The sequence below is a fragment of the Peromyscus leucopus genome, chromosome 5, assembly GCF_004664715.2.
Source record: "Peromyscus leucopus breed LL Stock chromosome 5, UCI_PerLeu_2.1, whole genome shotgun sequence".
NCBI lineage: Eukaryota > Metazoa > Chordata > Mammalia > Rodentia > Cricetidae > Peromyscus > Peromyscus leucopus.
Genome location: NC_051067.1, coordinates 76,602,525 through 76,617,689, shown reverse-complemented (window position 1 = coordinate 76,617,689; position 15,165 = coordinate 76,602,525). Strand labels below are relative to the sequence as shown.

At 50.5% G+C, this 15,165-nt stretch overlaps 1 protein-coding gene across 3 annotated transcripts in view; it reads right to left on the bottom strand.

Annotated features, from left to right (window-relative positions):
• Positions 1-10,823, bottom strand: part of Gpt2 (glutamic--pyruvic transaminase 2) — a 34,940-nt gene extending 24,117 nt beyond the window's left edge. The window contains exons 1-3 of one of the 3 annotated variants that reach the window (XM_028893969.2): positions 10,635-10,823; positions 10,241-10,505; positions 185-274 (exon numbers count right to left, since the gene is read on the bottom strand). In XM_028893969.2, the coding sequence (XP_028749802.1) occupies positions 185-274; positions 10,241-10,483 (333 nt within the window). In that variant the 5' untranslated portion in view covers positions 10,484-10,505; positions 10,635-10,823. Of the gene's footprint in view, positions 1-184; positions 275-10,240 lie in introns of all 3 variants that reach the window. The other 2 variants (XM_028893968.2, XM_028893967.2) reach the window with 2 other exon arrangements.
• Positions 10,824-15,165: the final 4,342 nt, after the last annotated feature.

Here is a 15,165-nt window from a genome sequence, read left to right as displayed (position 1 = left end):
ATGGGTTAAGGCATTTTTGATACCCTTGGAAGGAGATTGCTGAGAGAAATAGGGGACATCAGGCCCCTGAAAGGGCTGCTACTTCTGTGGCACATCCCTCAGGGATTCTAGTGTTTTGCTGTACTGGCCCCTCCCAGGTTCTAGTTTAGGGCTCCAGGAGGCCTGTTCCCCAGGGCTGGCTCACCTGACGAAGGAAGGTGATTGGCTGCTGGCCCATAGCATGGGCATCCCCAATGTTGGCTCGGATTACCTCAGTGAATGGTTTTTTGATACCCTGCAGAGAGAAGGTGGCAGGTGGTTATTTAACAACTCTTAGACCCCACATTCCCGAGGCCAAGTTGTAGAATTACCACAAGATATTAATAAGCAATCCTATTTTGAGCCTCACCAAATGTCAAGCAGTGTTAACTAAGCCTGTGACATGCCCGGTCCCATTTAATCTTCACAACCATTTCCATGAGGCACAGCTAGCAGCAACCCATTCCACAATGAGAAAACTCAGGTTCCAAAAGATGAACCAACTCGCTCGGTGTCACACAACTGATAAACACAAGCATTAGGATTAGAACTCTGGAAGCCAGGCCCCAGGATGTTCTGCTCTATCACCCGCCTGCCCGCCCCCCCCCCCCCCCCCCCCCCACTCTGGACAAACTAGAAGAGCTGTTAGGTAGGTGGCTGGCGCATCCTGAGGCAGCTCCACAGCCTGTCACCCCACCGGGATGTCCAAAAGAAGTGGCAGAGGCCAGCAGCAAACATGACAAATGCCAGGGAGGGAGAGCCTTGACGTCCCTGTCCCCTGTGAGACACTGAGTTCATGGGCCCCTCCGGAAGACATCCATCCCTGGGAATTAGGTCCTGGCCTTGTTCTCTCGCAACCCTGGTTTTGCAGAATGGCTAGTTTCCTTTTCTTTCTTTTTTAGCAGAAAGGATAAAAGACAATGAAGTGAGCACTAGACAGGAACCACAGAGGGACTAACTCGGAGGCAGAAGCAGATCTCTGAGTTCGAGGCCAGCCTGGGCTACAGAGTGAGTTCCAGGACAGCCAGGGCTACACAGAGAGAACCCTGTCAAAACAAAACAACAACAAAACAAAGAGAGACTGGATGACTCGAGGGAGGAAGTCAGTGACAGACACCTGAGCTGCTACCAAGGTAAAATGGGTCACGGAGATGTGGAAACGTGGGATTCTACACAGCTCCCCAATAAATCCAGATTTAGCTTCTGGAGGAATAGACCAGACAGGCTCAAAGACCTCCCTGGGTGACTGAAAAGATGATCAGGAGTGAACAGCAGCTTACACAGCTGTCCAGGAAGGAGGCTGGAGTGTCACCGGAGGAGGAAGGGATAAGGGTGGGAGGCCTGGCAGCCTCCCCGCTTCCAGTGGTGCTTTCCAGACACAATACTTACAGATCCACTTCTATGGCTTTGACCCTGGTGAAGCCGTGTGTGTGTGTGTGTGTGTGTGTGTGTGTGTGTGTGTGTGTGTGTGTGTGTGCGCGCGCGTGCGCGCAAGTGTATCTGCACATGTGTGTGCATGTATGCGAACCACACTTGAGCATGGGCAAACGGAGAGGCCAGAGGAGCATTTTAGCTTTTCTCCACAGCTCTCCACCTTTGTTTCTCAGAGACAGTATGTCTCACTGCTCCTGGAAGTCGCTGTTTTTGGGCCAGGGCGAACAACCAGCCAGCCCTGGCACTCCTTCCGTCTCTGCTCCCACCAGCACTGGGGTTTCAGGTACAGGTGGGACCAGGCCTGGCTTTTTGCCTGGGCGCTGGGGATTTGAACTCAGGCTCATGCTTACATAATGGGCACTCACTCAGTCTTCTCTTTGGCCTTCCCCACCATGTTTTCTTTTACCATCAGTAATGTACCCCTCAACTAAAATAAACAAATACAAGGACAGTGGGCTCTAGAAACAAAAGCAGCTGCCAAGTAGGTTTTTTCCTGAACCTCGTTTCTAGCCCTTATTTACAAGGCATAGTAGGCGAGTAAAGAAGCCTAGAAAGGGCCTCCGCGCTTCACAAACGGCCCGAGTCTCTGAAAGGTGTGTCTGGGGGACAGGGGGCCCTGCAAACGCCTTGTGTCCCATCTTTTGAGCTAGTCGGAGATGGCCAAGGTGGAGTGTGTTGTGCGTCATCGTCGTCGTCGTCGTCGTCGTCGTCCCCCACCCCACCCCCCCCCCCCGCGCACGGCAGTCAAACATCTCTAGCCCAAGGCAGGTAGTGGCAGCATGTGCTGCACCAGGCTGGGTCGGGGTGAGAGCAGGAGATGGGCATGTAAGCTGCATGGCTCACCCTACAGGTGGGAGCCAAGAAGGCTGGAGGGGCTGAGAAGGCTACCCAAGTCACTACGTACAAAAGGCAGCCCCACCCCCCACCCCAGCACTGGCCTGGGTTCCTGTTGAGGAGCCCTACATCAGCCTTGAAATCACTGTAGCTCTAAGCCTACATAGGTGACTTCTGTGTGTGGTATGGCCAGAGCCTATTCTTCAGTAAGAAATAAATCTGTCACAGCCAAGAAGGCCAAGACTCAAGACACAGTTACAGGCCTGGGCCCTGGGCCAGCCCAATACAGAAGAACATAATGCCTGGAATCCAGCCCTGACGTCCCTTCCCTGTGCCCTTCGCCTAGCACCGTTTAGCCAATTCAGGGCTTGCTGACACGAAGTCTGGGAACACCAAGCACCCTCTTTTCTTGGGTCTTTGTGCCTACAGACCATGGACACCTCGAATGATAGATGAGCTGGGGCCAGGAAAGCGGCTCCCGTGAATAGACAAGCAGTCCATTCTGCACAGCCAAGAGCAACCCAGAGTGCCTATCCAGGCCCGGCATGTAACTCAGTGGTGCCACTGCCCCAGCTCAGCACCTGACAGAGGGCTAACAAGCATGCAGCATGCTGGCTGTCTCTCAGAGCATTCTAGAGTTCATCTGTCTACTGCACTTTCCCATGTCCAACCCACAGCTGCATCCCAGGCGGCACTGAGGGGGTCCAGGGGATGGAGGGTGCTCTCTTCCTACCACTTGGACTTAGGCAGGGGTCAATAGTGGTAAAACAAGATGTATCATTGTCCTTCCAGTCCACAGCCCAGCACCTCCAAAGGTCACCAGACTAGCAGACGAGTCAAACAGGGACAAGGCTGAGGAGATGGCTCAGGAGGGTACGATGACCCGAGCTCGAGCCCCAGAATCACATTGAAAAAAACCTCGCCGGGCGGTGGTGGCGCACGCCTTTAATCCCAGCACTCGGGAGGCAGAGGCAGGCGGATCTCTGTGAGTTCGAGGCCAGCCTGGGCTACAGAATGAGTTCCAGGACAGGCTCCAAAGCTACACAGAGAAACCCTGTCTCGAAAAAACGAAGAAAAAAGAAAAAAACCTCAAACGCAACGGTGTATGTTTGCAGTCACACAAGTGAGCTCCCAGGGTTCACAGCCTAGATGACTCAATGAGTTCCAGGCAAATGGGAGCCCCGTCTCAAAGTCTAAGGTGCCCAGCATCCAAAGAATGACTCCAATGTTGTCCTATGGCTTATACGTGCGCCCTACATGTACACGTGTGTACACACACACACACACACACACACACACACACACACACACACACGAGGAAAACGCTATTAAAGAGAGCTAGTCAGGTGTGATGGCACATGCCTTTAATCCCAGGGCTTGGGAGGCATGTGCAGGTATTCTCAGCGGCTAGAAGAGGTTATCAGATCCCTTGGAGTTCAAGTTACAGGTGGTTGTGAGCTTCCCAATATAGATTCTGAGAATCAAATCTGGATCCTCTGTAAGAGCAGGAAGTGCTCTTAACCACTGAGCCGTCTCTCCAGCCCCCATGGCGAACATCTTAAATAGGCACACTTTGTATCTGCCAGTTACACACACCCCAACGGAGTTGGAGAGGAGGCAGGCACAAGAGCAAGTTAATTTCCTTGTTCAAGGGACGGCCCAGTCACTTCCTGAGACTTATGCTCAAGAAGACCAGTCTCCCTTTTATTCAACAAATATTCCCATAGAACAAACGGGATAGTGAGAGAAGGCAGGTGGGGACCAGAGAGAAAACCGAGGCAAATACAGGAAGAGTAAGAAGTGGTACAGAGCTACAGAGATAGCTCAGCAGGTAAGAGGATCCTAGTTCAGTTCCCAGCACTCACGGCCAGCAGCTCACAACTGGCTGTAACTCCTGCTCCACACCTTCTGGCCTCTGCGGGAACCTCTACTAACATACACTTGAACACACACACAAATAATTCTTTACCAAAAGTGGATACAGGAAAGGGGTTGGGTACAGGGTGGGAGCAAGGCCTTTCCAGACCCCAGAAACCTTGTGTGAAAGGTCCCTCCCTCCCAGATTCAAATGGACAATTAATCAGACTAGAGCAGGCAAGAAGTCCTGAAAGACGCTCTGAAGACAAAATCCTATCAGGTCCTACAGGTCCTGAAAACAGGTACAGTTCACAGAAGACACTAAGACTCAGCACAATGCAAGCCCCTGATCCCCACAGACAACCAGGAAAATCAAGATTTATACGGAACAGAATTGCAAAGATGGCCCAGCAGAAAAGAGTACTTGCTGCTATTTCTGAAGACCTGGGTTTGGTTCCCAGCACCCACATAACAGCTCACAATTATCTCTAACTCCAGTTCCAGGGGATCTGACACCCTTTTCTGGCCTCACAGGCACCAGACACCGACACGGTATATATACATACAGACAGACAAAACACACATACACATAAAAACAATAAAAATTTTAAAGTAAATAAATCTAAGCCGGGCAGTGGTGGCACACGTCTTTAATCCCAGTACTTAGGAGGCAGAGCCAGGCGGATCTTTGTGAGTTTGAGGCCAGCCTGGTCTATGGAGTGAGATCCAGAAAAGGCGCAAAGCTACACAGAAAAACCCTGTGTCAAAAAACCAAAAAATAAAATAAAATAAATCTAAAAGCTGAATGATTTCCATTCAGGATCCTTATTCCAGCAAAGCCGCAGCTGACCCAGGAAGCCCCACACCAAGAGTCAGAGGTAGGAAGCAATCTTCTATACTTCTACACTCAAGCAATTTGTAACAGTTTGAGAAAAAGCAGGGCGGTGGTGGCAGATTCCTTTAATCCCGATATCTGTGAGTTCCAGGCCAGCCTGGTCTACAGAACAAGTTCCAGGACAGCTAAAGCAAAGCTACACAGAGAGACCCTGTCTTGAAAAACCAAAACAAAAAAGTTTGAGAACAAAGAGGGGTCTTGCTGTGCTGCCCACGATGATTGGTCCGGAGCTCCTGGACTCAAGGGATCCTCCTGCCTCAGTCACTTGAGTAGTTAGGACTGCAGGCTTTGCCACAGTGGCCTGAGAACAAAGACTGTTTAACAGTTTTAATTGGCTTCTGTTTAAACTGCAAACCGGTTTGTGAAGAAGAGTGAACGGAGGTCAACACACTCTGGATGAATGCCCGAGGCCCACAGCCCTTAGGTCTGGGATGTGGGTCTACCACAGGGTGGGCGGGTGCAGCATTCATCCTGTCAAGGAAATCTTATCATTTTCTTCTTTACTATTCAATTTTCCTTTTCTTTTGAGACAGAGTCTTACTGTGTAGCCTTGGCTGCTTGGTTGACCTGGAACTCACTATGGAGACCAGGTTGACCTCAAATCCTCAGATGATATTCACCTGCCTCAGCCTCCCCAGTGCTGGGATTAAAGATGTGCACCATCATGCCTGGCAATTTTCCATATTTTAAAGTAAAATCTAAACTCTGAAAATGGCCAATGAGATTCAGCCACTTGAGCTTAGCTCCCCAGGGCTATGAATTTTATCCAGCTAACAATAGCCACGTGCTAGGACCCCATGTTTACACCCAACACACACTGATGGTAACACAAGCAACCAGTCTTTCCTAATTCTAAACCTTTTGCTCTTTGTGAGCTTTCGGGTTTTTTTTGTTTTATTTACTTTGTATGTATTCCTGTAGGTGCAGGTGTGTATAAGTGTGCAGCTGGAGGTCACAAGTCAACTTCGGGTGTGGTTCCTCAGGAGTGGTTCTCCACCTCATGTTTGGAAAGGGGGTCTTGAATGGCCAGGGGTCCCCAGGGATCCCCATCTCTGCCTCCCCAGAACTGGGGATACAAGTGCATACCACCATGCCTGGCTTTTTCATTTGAGTCCTGGGGCTCAAACTCAGGCCTGCATGCTTATATGGCAAACACTTTTATATTTTTAATTGTTGAAGCAGAGCTTTCCTATATTGCTCAGGCTAGCCCTGAATTCCTGGACTCAAGTAATCCCCCTGTCTCAGATTCCCAAGTAGCTAGATTTACAGCCCCACCCCCACCTCCACCCCACCCCTCGACAGTGTTTGCGTTTACAATTGGAAAAGTAAAGCCATTCTTTGGCTTTACGGTGCCAAGTCCTGATCCCTGTCTCTAAATAAGCAACATAAAAAAGAACTGGGTTGAGCAAACTGTCGGGTCCTTTCAAACCCTTGTTTAAGTACAGCTTATTAAAAAGTGCTGCTCCCAATGAACAATGGGGTCTGAAACCCCACAGCAGACTCTCCCGTGGTGGAGCTGCTCTCAGGGAGAAATGGCCCCTGGCCTGGCTCTAACCCCTTAGCCTCTTCCCCTCTTCCTTCAGGCTACCTTATCAGAGAAGCAAAAACCATGGGGACTCAGCCCCGCCAGCCACCCTGAAAACAAACACCAGGCCACGTGTCCAGCCAGTACAATCAGCAAGCACTCCCTGAAACAATTCCATAAGCAGCATAAGGCGCTGGGACCCATCACAGAGGTCACCTCAGATCCCCGAGGATGAGGCTTAGAGAATGCAACAAGTGGGCCAGCTAAGCTGTTTGCCTCCTGTAGACAGGGAAACTGATGCCCAAAGAATACATGGAATTTGCCCGGAGTCTGCATACGCCATGCAAACCTCTTGACCAGATAAAACCCCTTAGAATATTCATTCAATTTAGACTGCTATAATTCAAAACAGAGGCAGAAAAAATAAGCCTGTGCAAAGCCAACACAAACAAAAAATAAATAAAAATAAACAGGGCTCAGATTACAGCTCTAAGTCAATGGTAGAGTGTTTGCCTAGCATTAGTAAAGCCCTAAATTCAAGTCCTCAGCACCAACCAGCACCCTTCCAAAAGAAAAGAAATAACACTCAAAGATGGCCGACAAAGTCAAATGATAGGACCAGAGAGGGCGTGGTGCACACCTTTAATCTCAGTACTTGGAAAGCAGAGGCAGGTGAATGGACCTCTGTGAGTTCTCAGCCAGCCTGATCTACATAGAAAGTTCCAGTTCTGTTAAGACTACATGGTGAGAACCTGTCTTAAAACAAAAACAGACATCAGAGAATGTAGGTGGACAGAGAGAACTTCTCAGCTAACTTGGGGAGCTTGAACTTGGCTCAAATTTTAGGATGCTTCTGGCCCAATGACCACGACATGTATCTACCTGAGCTATATACCACTGCTGGAAACCCTTCCTACGGCCCCATGTCCAGCCAAGATGCATGGAGTTGCATGGTAAAGTCCTGAGTCATCCAAATGCCTTCTGTCTTCTCCATCCCATTCACCTTGCTTCCTTCTGCCACAGGCTTCTACTGAGTGCATCGACCCCTCCCCCAAACCTAGAACTTCCCAACTTCCCCAAGTAAGGTCAGTGTTCCCTGGGTCCTCATCATCCTCTACTTTATGGAGTCAACACGGAAGCTGCTATTTCGCAAAAGGTAGAGATAATTCCTGGAATCTCTCCCAGCTCTGGAACCAGAGAAATCAGCTGTGACGTGATAAAACAGGGAACACTTTAATCCTAGCTTTGTGTTAGCAGAGACTGTTGCCTCAAGGAGGGACAGCTGCAGCCTCCCAGATACCAAAGTTCGGAAGGGAAAAACACATGCTCCATGCCCACCAGCATGTCAGGCAGGCACAGAGTGGAGCCAGCCTTCTCTGGGCCAACCATTAAACAGCCCTGCGAGGCAGAGAAGGTGTAGCTGTTAACAGCACATTCCGCTCTTGCAGAGGACTCCAGTTCAGTCCCCACATTAGGTAGCTCACTAGCGCCGGTAACTTCAGCTTCCAAGAAGATCCAACTCTTGTTTTGTTTTTTGAGACAGGGTTTCTCTGTGTAGCTTTGGCTGTTCTGGAACTCGCTGTGTAGACCAGGCTGGCCTCGAACTCAGAGATCCACCTGCCTCTGTCTCCTGAGTGCTGAGACTAAAGGCGTGTGTCATACCCCCCCCCCCATCCCCCAGTGAATTCCAACTTCTGGTCTCCGAACTACACACACACATATTTTAAAAATAATAAAAATAAATCTTTAAAAAAAAAAATCGCTGGGGCGGTGGTGGCGCACACCTTTAAACTCAGCACTTGGGAGGCAGAGCCTGGCAAAAGAACTCTGTGAGTTCGAGGCCAGCCTGGTCTCCAAAGTGAGTGTTTAGTGGATGATGGTTTAGTGGTTAAGAATGCTTACTGGTCATCCAGAGTACTCAGGTCTGGTTCTCAGTACCCCCATGATGCCTCACAACTAACTTCCTGCAACTCAAGTTTGAGGGGATCCAATGCCCTCTTTTGACTGATCTCTGCAGGCTCCTACACACATGTCACACATCACTCAGGCTCACACGTACAGGTAAAATAAATAAACCTTGAAAAAAAGTACTTTCGCTGGGTGGTGGTGACACACGCCTTTAATCCCAGCACTTGGGAGGCAGAGCCGGGCGGATCTCTGTGAGTTCAAAGCCAGCCTGGGCTACCAAGTGAGTTCCAGGAAAGGCGCAAAGCTACACAGAGAAACCCTGGGGGGGGGGAGAGCGCGACACCAGCCCACAAAGGGTCGGCAACAGACACTCTACTCCCATTTGTCTCACTCACTGTCTGAGTAGAACTGAGTGCCTGAGGAGGTATTGGTAGGCCTCATCAAACTCCATGGAAAGAGGAGACCCTGAGAGTTCCTCACTTATTCAAGGATACTGAGTGACCACACTATCCTGGAGACACTGGGATCTGGTGACTCTGGGACCAAAATCAAGAAACCCTCCCATCTGTCCACATTCTGGGTCAAAACAAACAATCTGCTAACATTTTAGTTTGATTTCTTCTCCTCCTCCTTCTTCTGGTTTTTTTTTTTTTTTTTTTTTTTTTTTTTTTTTTTTTTTTTGATAAAGGGTTTCACTGTGTAGCCCTGCCTGTCCTGGAACTCACTCTGTAGACCAGGCTGGCCTTGAACTCACAGAGATCTGCCTGGCTCTGCCTCCCAAGTGCTGGGATTAAAGACGTGTGCCACCACCACCTGGCTATTCTTATTCATCTTAGGAGCGTTTCCTTTTGACTTCCCTCTTAACTCTGCCTTCCAAATTCCACCCAGGTTAAAACTCAGTTTCTTAGCAGGGTGCTGTGGCATGTGCCTGTGCGCCCCAACACATGGGAGGTGGGGACAGGAGGATGTGAAGTTCAAGGCCAACTGGGCTACAGCAGCCAGACCTTGTCCCCAGAACAAAGAACTTGGTTTCATCCAAGGGCATGTCTTACATACAGCCAAGCCACCCTGGTTGGGGCAGGGAGAGATCACCCCACAATTTTTACAACAGCTGTGAACTCAAGCCAACATCCCTGACACCACCAAGATGAAGTACCAGGGTCGCCTTATTAAGGCCACAAGGACCCAACTCTCTGACTATAGCAGTCACGGTTCTCGGAGTACAAAGAAGGAATTCTGCCAGTCTCTTCTGCAGAGTCCCATTCTTGTCAAGCAACTGTGGCTGGCAAAGACCCAATGGGCCTCAGCCTGAAAAAAGGTTCGGGAACAAACTAGCCGCACAACCTCTTCCTCCCTCGGCTCCTACCTAATAGGGTTTTCCTCTCACCACCCCCAGGCTCTTTGTTCTTACTTTCTTCAAAGCACTTATTCACTATCTGAAACTCTCACTTCCATAATCACTCGTTTTCCTCCTTCCAAGGAGGGATCTTGGTTCCACGAGGACACTTAGGAAACATGCAGTGCCTGGCAGCATAGGCCGCTCAATAATTGGGTACAATTCAACAAGTGAACCGTCGGAAGGCCAGATGCGGCGCACTGGTGGGTGACGGGCGAGAGGGGGGCGTTCTCTCGTTCCAGCCCAAAATGGCACAATGAAGGAGCTGGTAGCCGGGGGTGGAGGTCCTGCTGGAGGACCCCAGAGGGGTTTCCTAAGGCTCTTCCCGCCACGAGCGCCCCCTGGCCTTGCGCCCCGCAGGCCCCGCGCTCACCCGCTGCAGCTCCATCTCGATCTCGCCGGCCTTGAGCACGATGGGTCCGCGCACCGCGTACTCCACCGCCTTCACCTGCGGGTTCATGGACTCCAGAGTGAGGATGCGGTCCCGAGGGCTGCGCTCCGGTCGCACCTTGAGCGCGGCGGAGGCTTCGGCTGCAGCGCTGCTGTGACTACGGCCCCAGGGGCCCGAGGCGCGGGGGCAGGAGCCCCGCCGCACCAGCACCGCTGCCCGCTGCATCGCGAACCTGCCGAGGATAACCCTGGTCCAGAAAGAACAAAAGCAAGACATCGAGCACAGCCCCGGGTGGACGCTAGTGCCCCAAGAGCCCAAGGCTCTGGGCCAGCAACGCCAGCCTAGCTCCAGGGCTGGATTCCCACCCCCTGGTTACCGGGACACCGCACCGCGCCACTGCAGCACTAGGACGCTGCACCGCTGGGTGGCCGGGGCTGAACCTAAGGTGCGAATGCAACGTGCCTGTCGCCGCCGGACCGCCCGCACCGACCCGGTTAGTGAGCGCCTGGGCTGCTCCCAAGCTGAGTGGCCGGCCACCGCATCCCGGCGCCAGGCACCCGCACCTCCTGGCCCCCTGCATTCGCACACCCACCGCCGCCGGCTCCGCCTCCGGCCTGCGCGCTGGCTTCTGGGTCTTGTAGTTGTCTAGTGTGTACCAACGATGCTGTGAGGAGCCAGATAAACTACAAGTCCTCTAAGGCCTGGCGCAGGCCCGACCGGGCTGTGCAGGGGGCGGGGAGTGGTCGTCTGGGCGGGCTCTTGTGGGGACAGAGAATCCCGACTGTACAGCGGCAGCTGTCCTTTCCAGAGGCTTTTAGAATTTAGTTATTTGCTGCCTGGCTGCTTCTTCCTAGACGCAGACTCCGCCTCCCCCCACCCTCACCTCGCGACACCTACGGGGACGTGGAGTGCGAGGTGATGCAGCCTTCGCCTTGAGTTTCATCATCCAGGCCATATGGTTCTACTGGCCGGCCGCTCAGGGGCAGCTGGTTAGGGAGTAGGGCCACTACGACTTGATGTGCCACCCCGACTTCTTCTCATTTTCAGTGTTCTTGTCAGCAAAGAGCTGAGGGGAGGGGGGATATCAGAAAGGACCACACACCGAGTGGTAAGGTTTTTCAATACCACTGTCGGAAGCCTCACCTATATCATTTCCATTTTATTTTCTTTCTATCCTTCCCCGCATCTAAAATTACCTCGTTTAGATACTTCTCACGTGCTCGTGCTCAGAAGGGCAGGAACAATGTCTTTTTGCCTGTTTTCACATCTCTAGCACATAGGCACTTAGTAAATATTTGGTGAACAATGAATGCACAGGACATGGTGGCAATTACTTTGGGCAAAAGTATCCAGCCAGTAGGGTCCTTCATCCGTGCGCTTTGAATGTGCGGAGCAAGCTTGGGACAAGACTAGGTTGGGTGTGCAATTGGTGCAAATGTAGGGTCACCCAGGCTGAGCCACAAACATCTACAAAGAGGACATGTGGAGGAGGCGCTTCCCATCTCTCTGCCTCAGACTCCCCATCTGCAAAATAAATTGGGTTAAATGGCCTGTCTTTTCCCTTGTTGCCTTGGAAATTGTGTGATTCTGGGAGTTTTCAGACAGAACAGCCCAGGGCTTGCTCAGCCCCAACAAACAGACACATAAGGCTTGTGAAAGTTGGGGAGAGGAGACACTGAATGAACACATCAGTGTAGGGGAAACAGTGGCGGGAAATTGGGGGGGGGGGGCTGAGAATAACTTCATTCAACCACTTCTTTTTTAAAAAATGTAATTTAATTAAATTTATTTATTTATTTATTTATTGTGTGTGTTGGTATTTTTCCTACAAGTATGTCTGTATGAGGGTGCCAGATGCCCTGGAACTGGAGTTACAGACAGATATATGAGCTGTCATGTGGGTGCTGGGAATTGAACCAGGGTCCTTAAGGAAGAACAGTCAGTGCTCTTAACCTCTGAGCCATCTCTCCAGCCCCTACAACCACTTCTGAGTCACCTGACTTTAAGCACGGCCACCACCCCCATATGTGAAATGGGGGTAACAGTACCTACCGTGTGCACCTGAGGAGAAGCCACCACCCCCATATGTGAAATGGGGGTAACAGTACCTACCGTGTGCACCTGAGGAGAAGCTTCCACCCCCATATGTGAAATGGGGGTAACAGTACCTACTGTGTGCACCTGAGGAGAAGCTTCCAAAGGAGTCTGGCAGAACTTGGATCCTGAAGCTGCACACCACTCTTGTTGATCTCTCCTCAAGGGATTACCGAATGCTTTGATCAAACCAATTGATTACTCCTGAGGCAGGGATGTGTCGGGGAGAACAGAAACCAAAGGTAGCAAACTGGCCTGACTCCTCAAGTCCCGGCAAGGCGGCTGTTTGGATGGCACAGGGGGCTGCCGCCGCCTCTCCCTACTCCGCTCCCTCGTCATTGTCTCCGTCATCTTTCTTCTCTTACAAGAAAAGAGTTTATTAAGGCAGAGGAGCACAGAGGTGAGCCAGGCCTTCCCTGTGGCCTGGATCCCAGAAAGCAAGAAGAAAGAGGCACTGTTTGGGCTTTTGTTTTGTTTTTTCTTATTTTATGTGTACAAGTGTTTTATCTTCATGGATGTGGGTACAGTGCGGAGGCCAGAAGAGGGGGTCGGATCCCCTGAAATTGGAGTTACAGACAGTTGTGAGTGGCCCTGTCAGTGCTGGGAACCAAACCTGAGTCCTCTAAAGTAGCAATCCGTGCTCCTAACCACTGAACATCTCTTCAGTCCATGTTTGGGCTTTTAATTGACCAGCACCTCTGTCAACAGGTCTCCTTCCTGACTTCTGTCTCAGTGCCCACACATTCAGTCTCCAGATTGAAGATTCTCCCAGGGGCGTCAGACCTCTGAGTATTTCACTGCTTTCTATGTCCCATTATTACTCATGCTGACTAGTTGAAGCACCACACAAACACACCCCTCCACCTCCAAAACACACTTAACTTTGACCTATTCACTGTCCTTTGAGTCACTGTCCTGTCCTAGCTGTCTCTACCCTCATCGGTAGGAATAAGGGCTCTGGGAGGAGGCTTCTCAGAAGGTACACCACCCAGCATGCTGCATATTTAACACCCGCTCCCACATCATCGTTGCAAAACAGGAGCAGTTCATGTACCTAACGTGTCCAGTGCCACTGTGTCTCTGAGATTGCATAAGAAAGCACCCCCAGGCTTGGGGGTGTGACTCAGTGGTAGACGGCCTGTCTAGCATTCTTGAGGTCCAGAGTTCAGTTCTGAGGTGGGGAGGGGAGAGCCCTGACAGAAACAACAAACAAAACGCCTCTCCTGTGAACCACCCTCAACTGTGTACAAAGCACAAAAGGGCAAGCAGTAGTATTTCTGCTCTGCAGTCTCAGGTTAAGCAACTTGTTCAGCCAGCCAGGAGCATGGAGTAGGAACGATGCTTCAAACCAGGCATTATAGTCCTGTCTCCCCCGCCCCCATTGCCTATGCACTCCTGCTCCTCCAGTTTGCTGGGACTCTAGGACCAGTCTTGTGCAACTCTCTGAATTTGGAAATTGGAATTGTTGATTGCAATGCACTAAGCTTTGAAAAATTTCTTCATGGTACTTGTAATAGGGGGCAATTCTGTGAACTTTGCTTTTATTTTGCTCTCCCAGCTGGGGACCAGTATGAACAAGAGCCTAAATACTGAAAATAAAACCTGACTGAAATGATCATGAATGTCCTTCCCCAAAGCAAGATGAGTGTTCCAAACACACAGCAAATGCAGTCTACCCACACAGTTGGTTATGAGTTTGGAAGACCTGGTACTTCATTCCTTAATGCAACAAGGTCTTTTTGGAGTCTCATCCTGTGCTAGGCACTGTGCTGAGTACTAAGACATCAGTAATTCAGACAGACTGTCCCTGCATGGAGCTGTTTCGTAACAAAAGCAGATGCCATTGAATTCATCCCACACCCAAACTGTAATAACTGCTGGTGAGAACCGGATGGCATTCTGGGAGAGCAAAGAGGCCTGAGCGAGAATTAGCCAGATTAAGTGGCCTGTGAGCTCTGGAGAATGATGGACAGCAGTATTGATAGTGTGGTCTTCGAGGGGACAAGGGTCTTCTGGAAGCAGGAAACAGACTAGCCCATGTAGACTGAAGGAGAGAACTGACTTCCTAAAGTTTCCCTCTGACCTCTGCACATGACTGAGGCACACGTCCCCATCCACATACATCATGAGCACACATACACAAAATAAGTAAATCTCTCCCCACCCCACCCCCAAAGCAACATACAGAATTCAAATCTGATAAGGTCTTAATACCCAGATATTTGCACCAGGCGGTGGTGGTGCACGCCTTTAATCCCAGCACTCCCACACGGGAGGCAGGGGCAGGCGGATCTCTGTGAGTTCGAGGCCAGCCTGGGCTACAGAGTGAGCTCCAGGACAGGCTCCAAAGCTACACAGAGAAACCCTGTCTCGAAAAACCAACCAACCAACCAACCAACAAACAAATACCCAGAAATCCAAGAAACTGAGGGACAATAATAATAATAATAATAATAATAATAAGCCGGGTGGTGGTGGCGCACACCTTTAATCCCAGCACTCAGAAGGCAGAGCCAGTATATAGAGTGAGGTCTAGGACAGGCACCAAAACTACACAGAGAGACCCTGTCTCGAAAAAACAAAAAACAAAACAATAATAATAATAATAACCTGATTTGAGAAGGGGGCAAGCTACCTTGTGGACTAACCATATCACAAGCTTTGGGATCAACTGAGAGTCCCTTTCTCAATGAGGAAGGTCAAGAGTGATCTAAGAAGACTCCTATCTTCAACTTGGGGTCTCCAAACACGTGTGCATGCAGATGTACCCACACACATGCCGTATACACATGAGAGAAAGGGGGCAGGGAGCT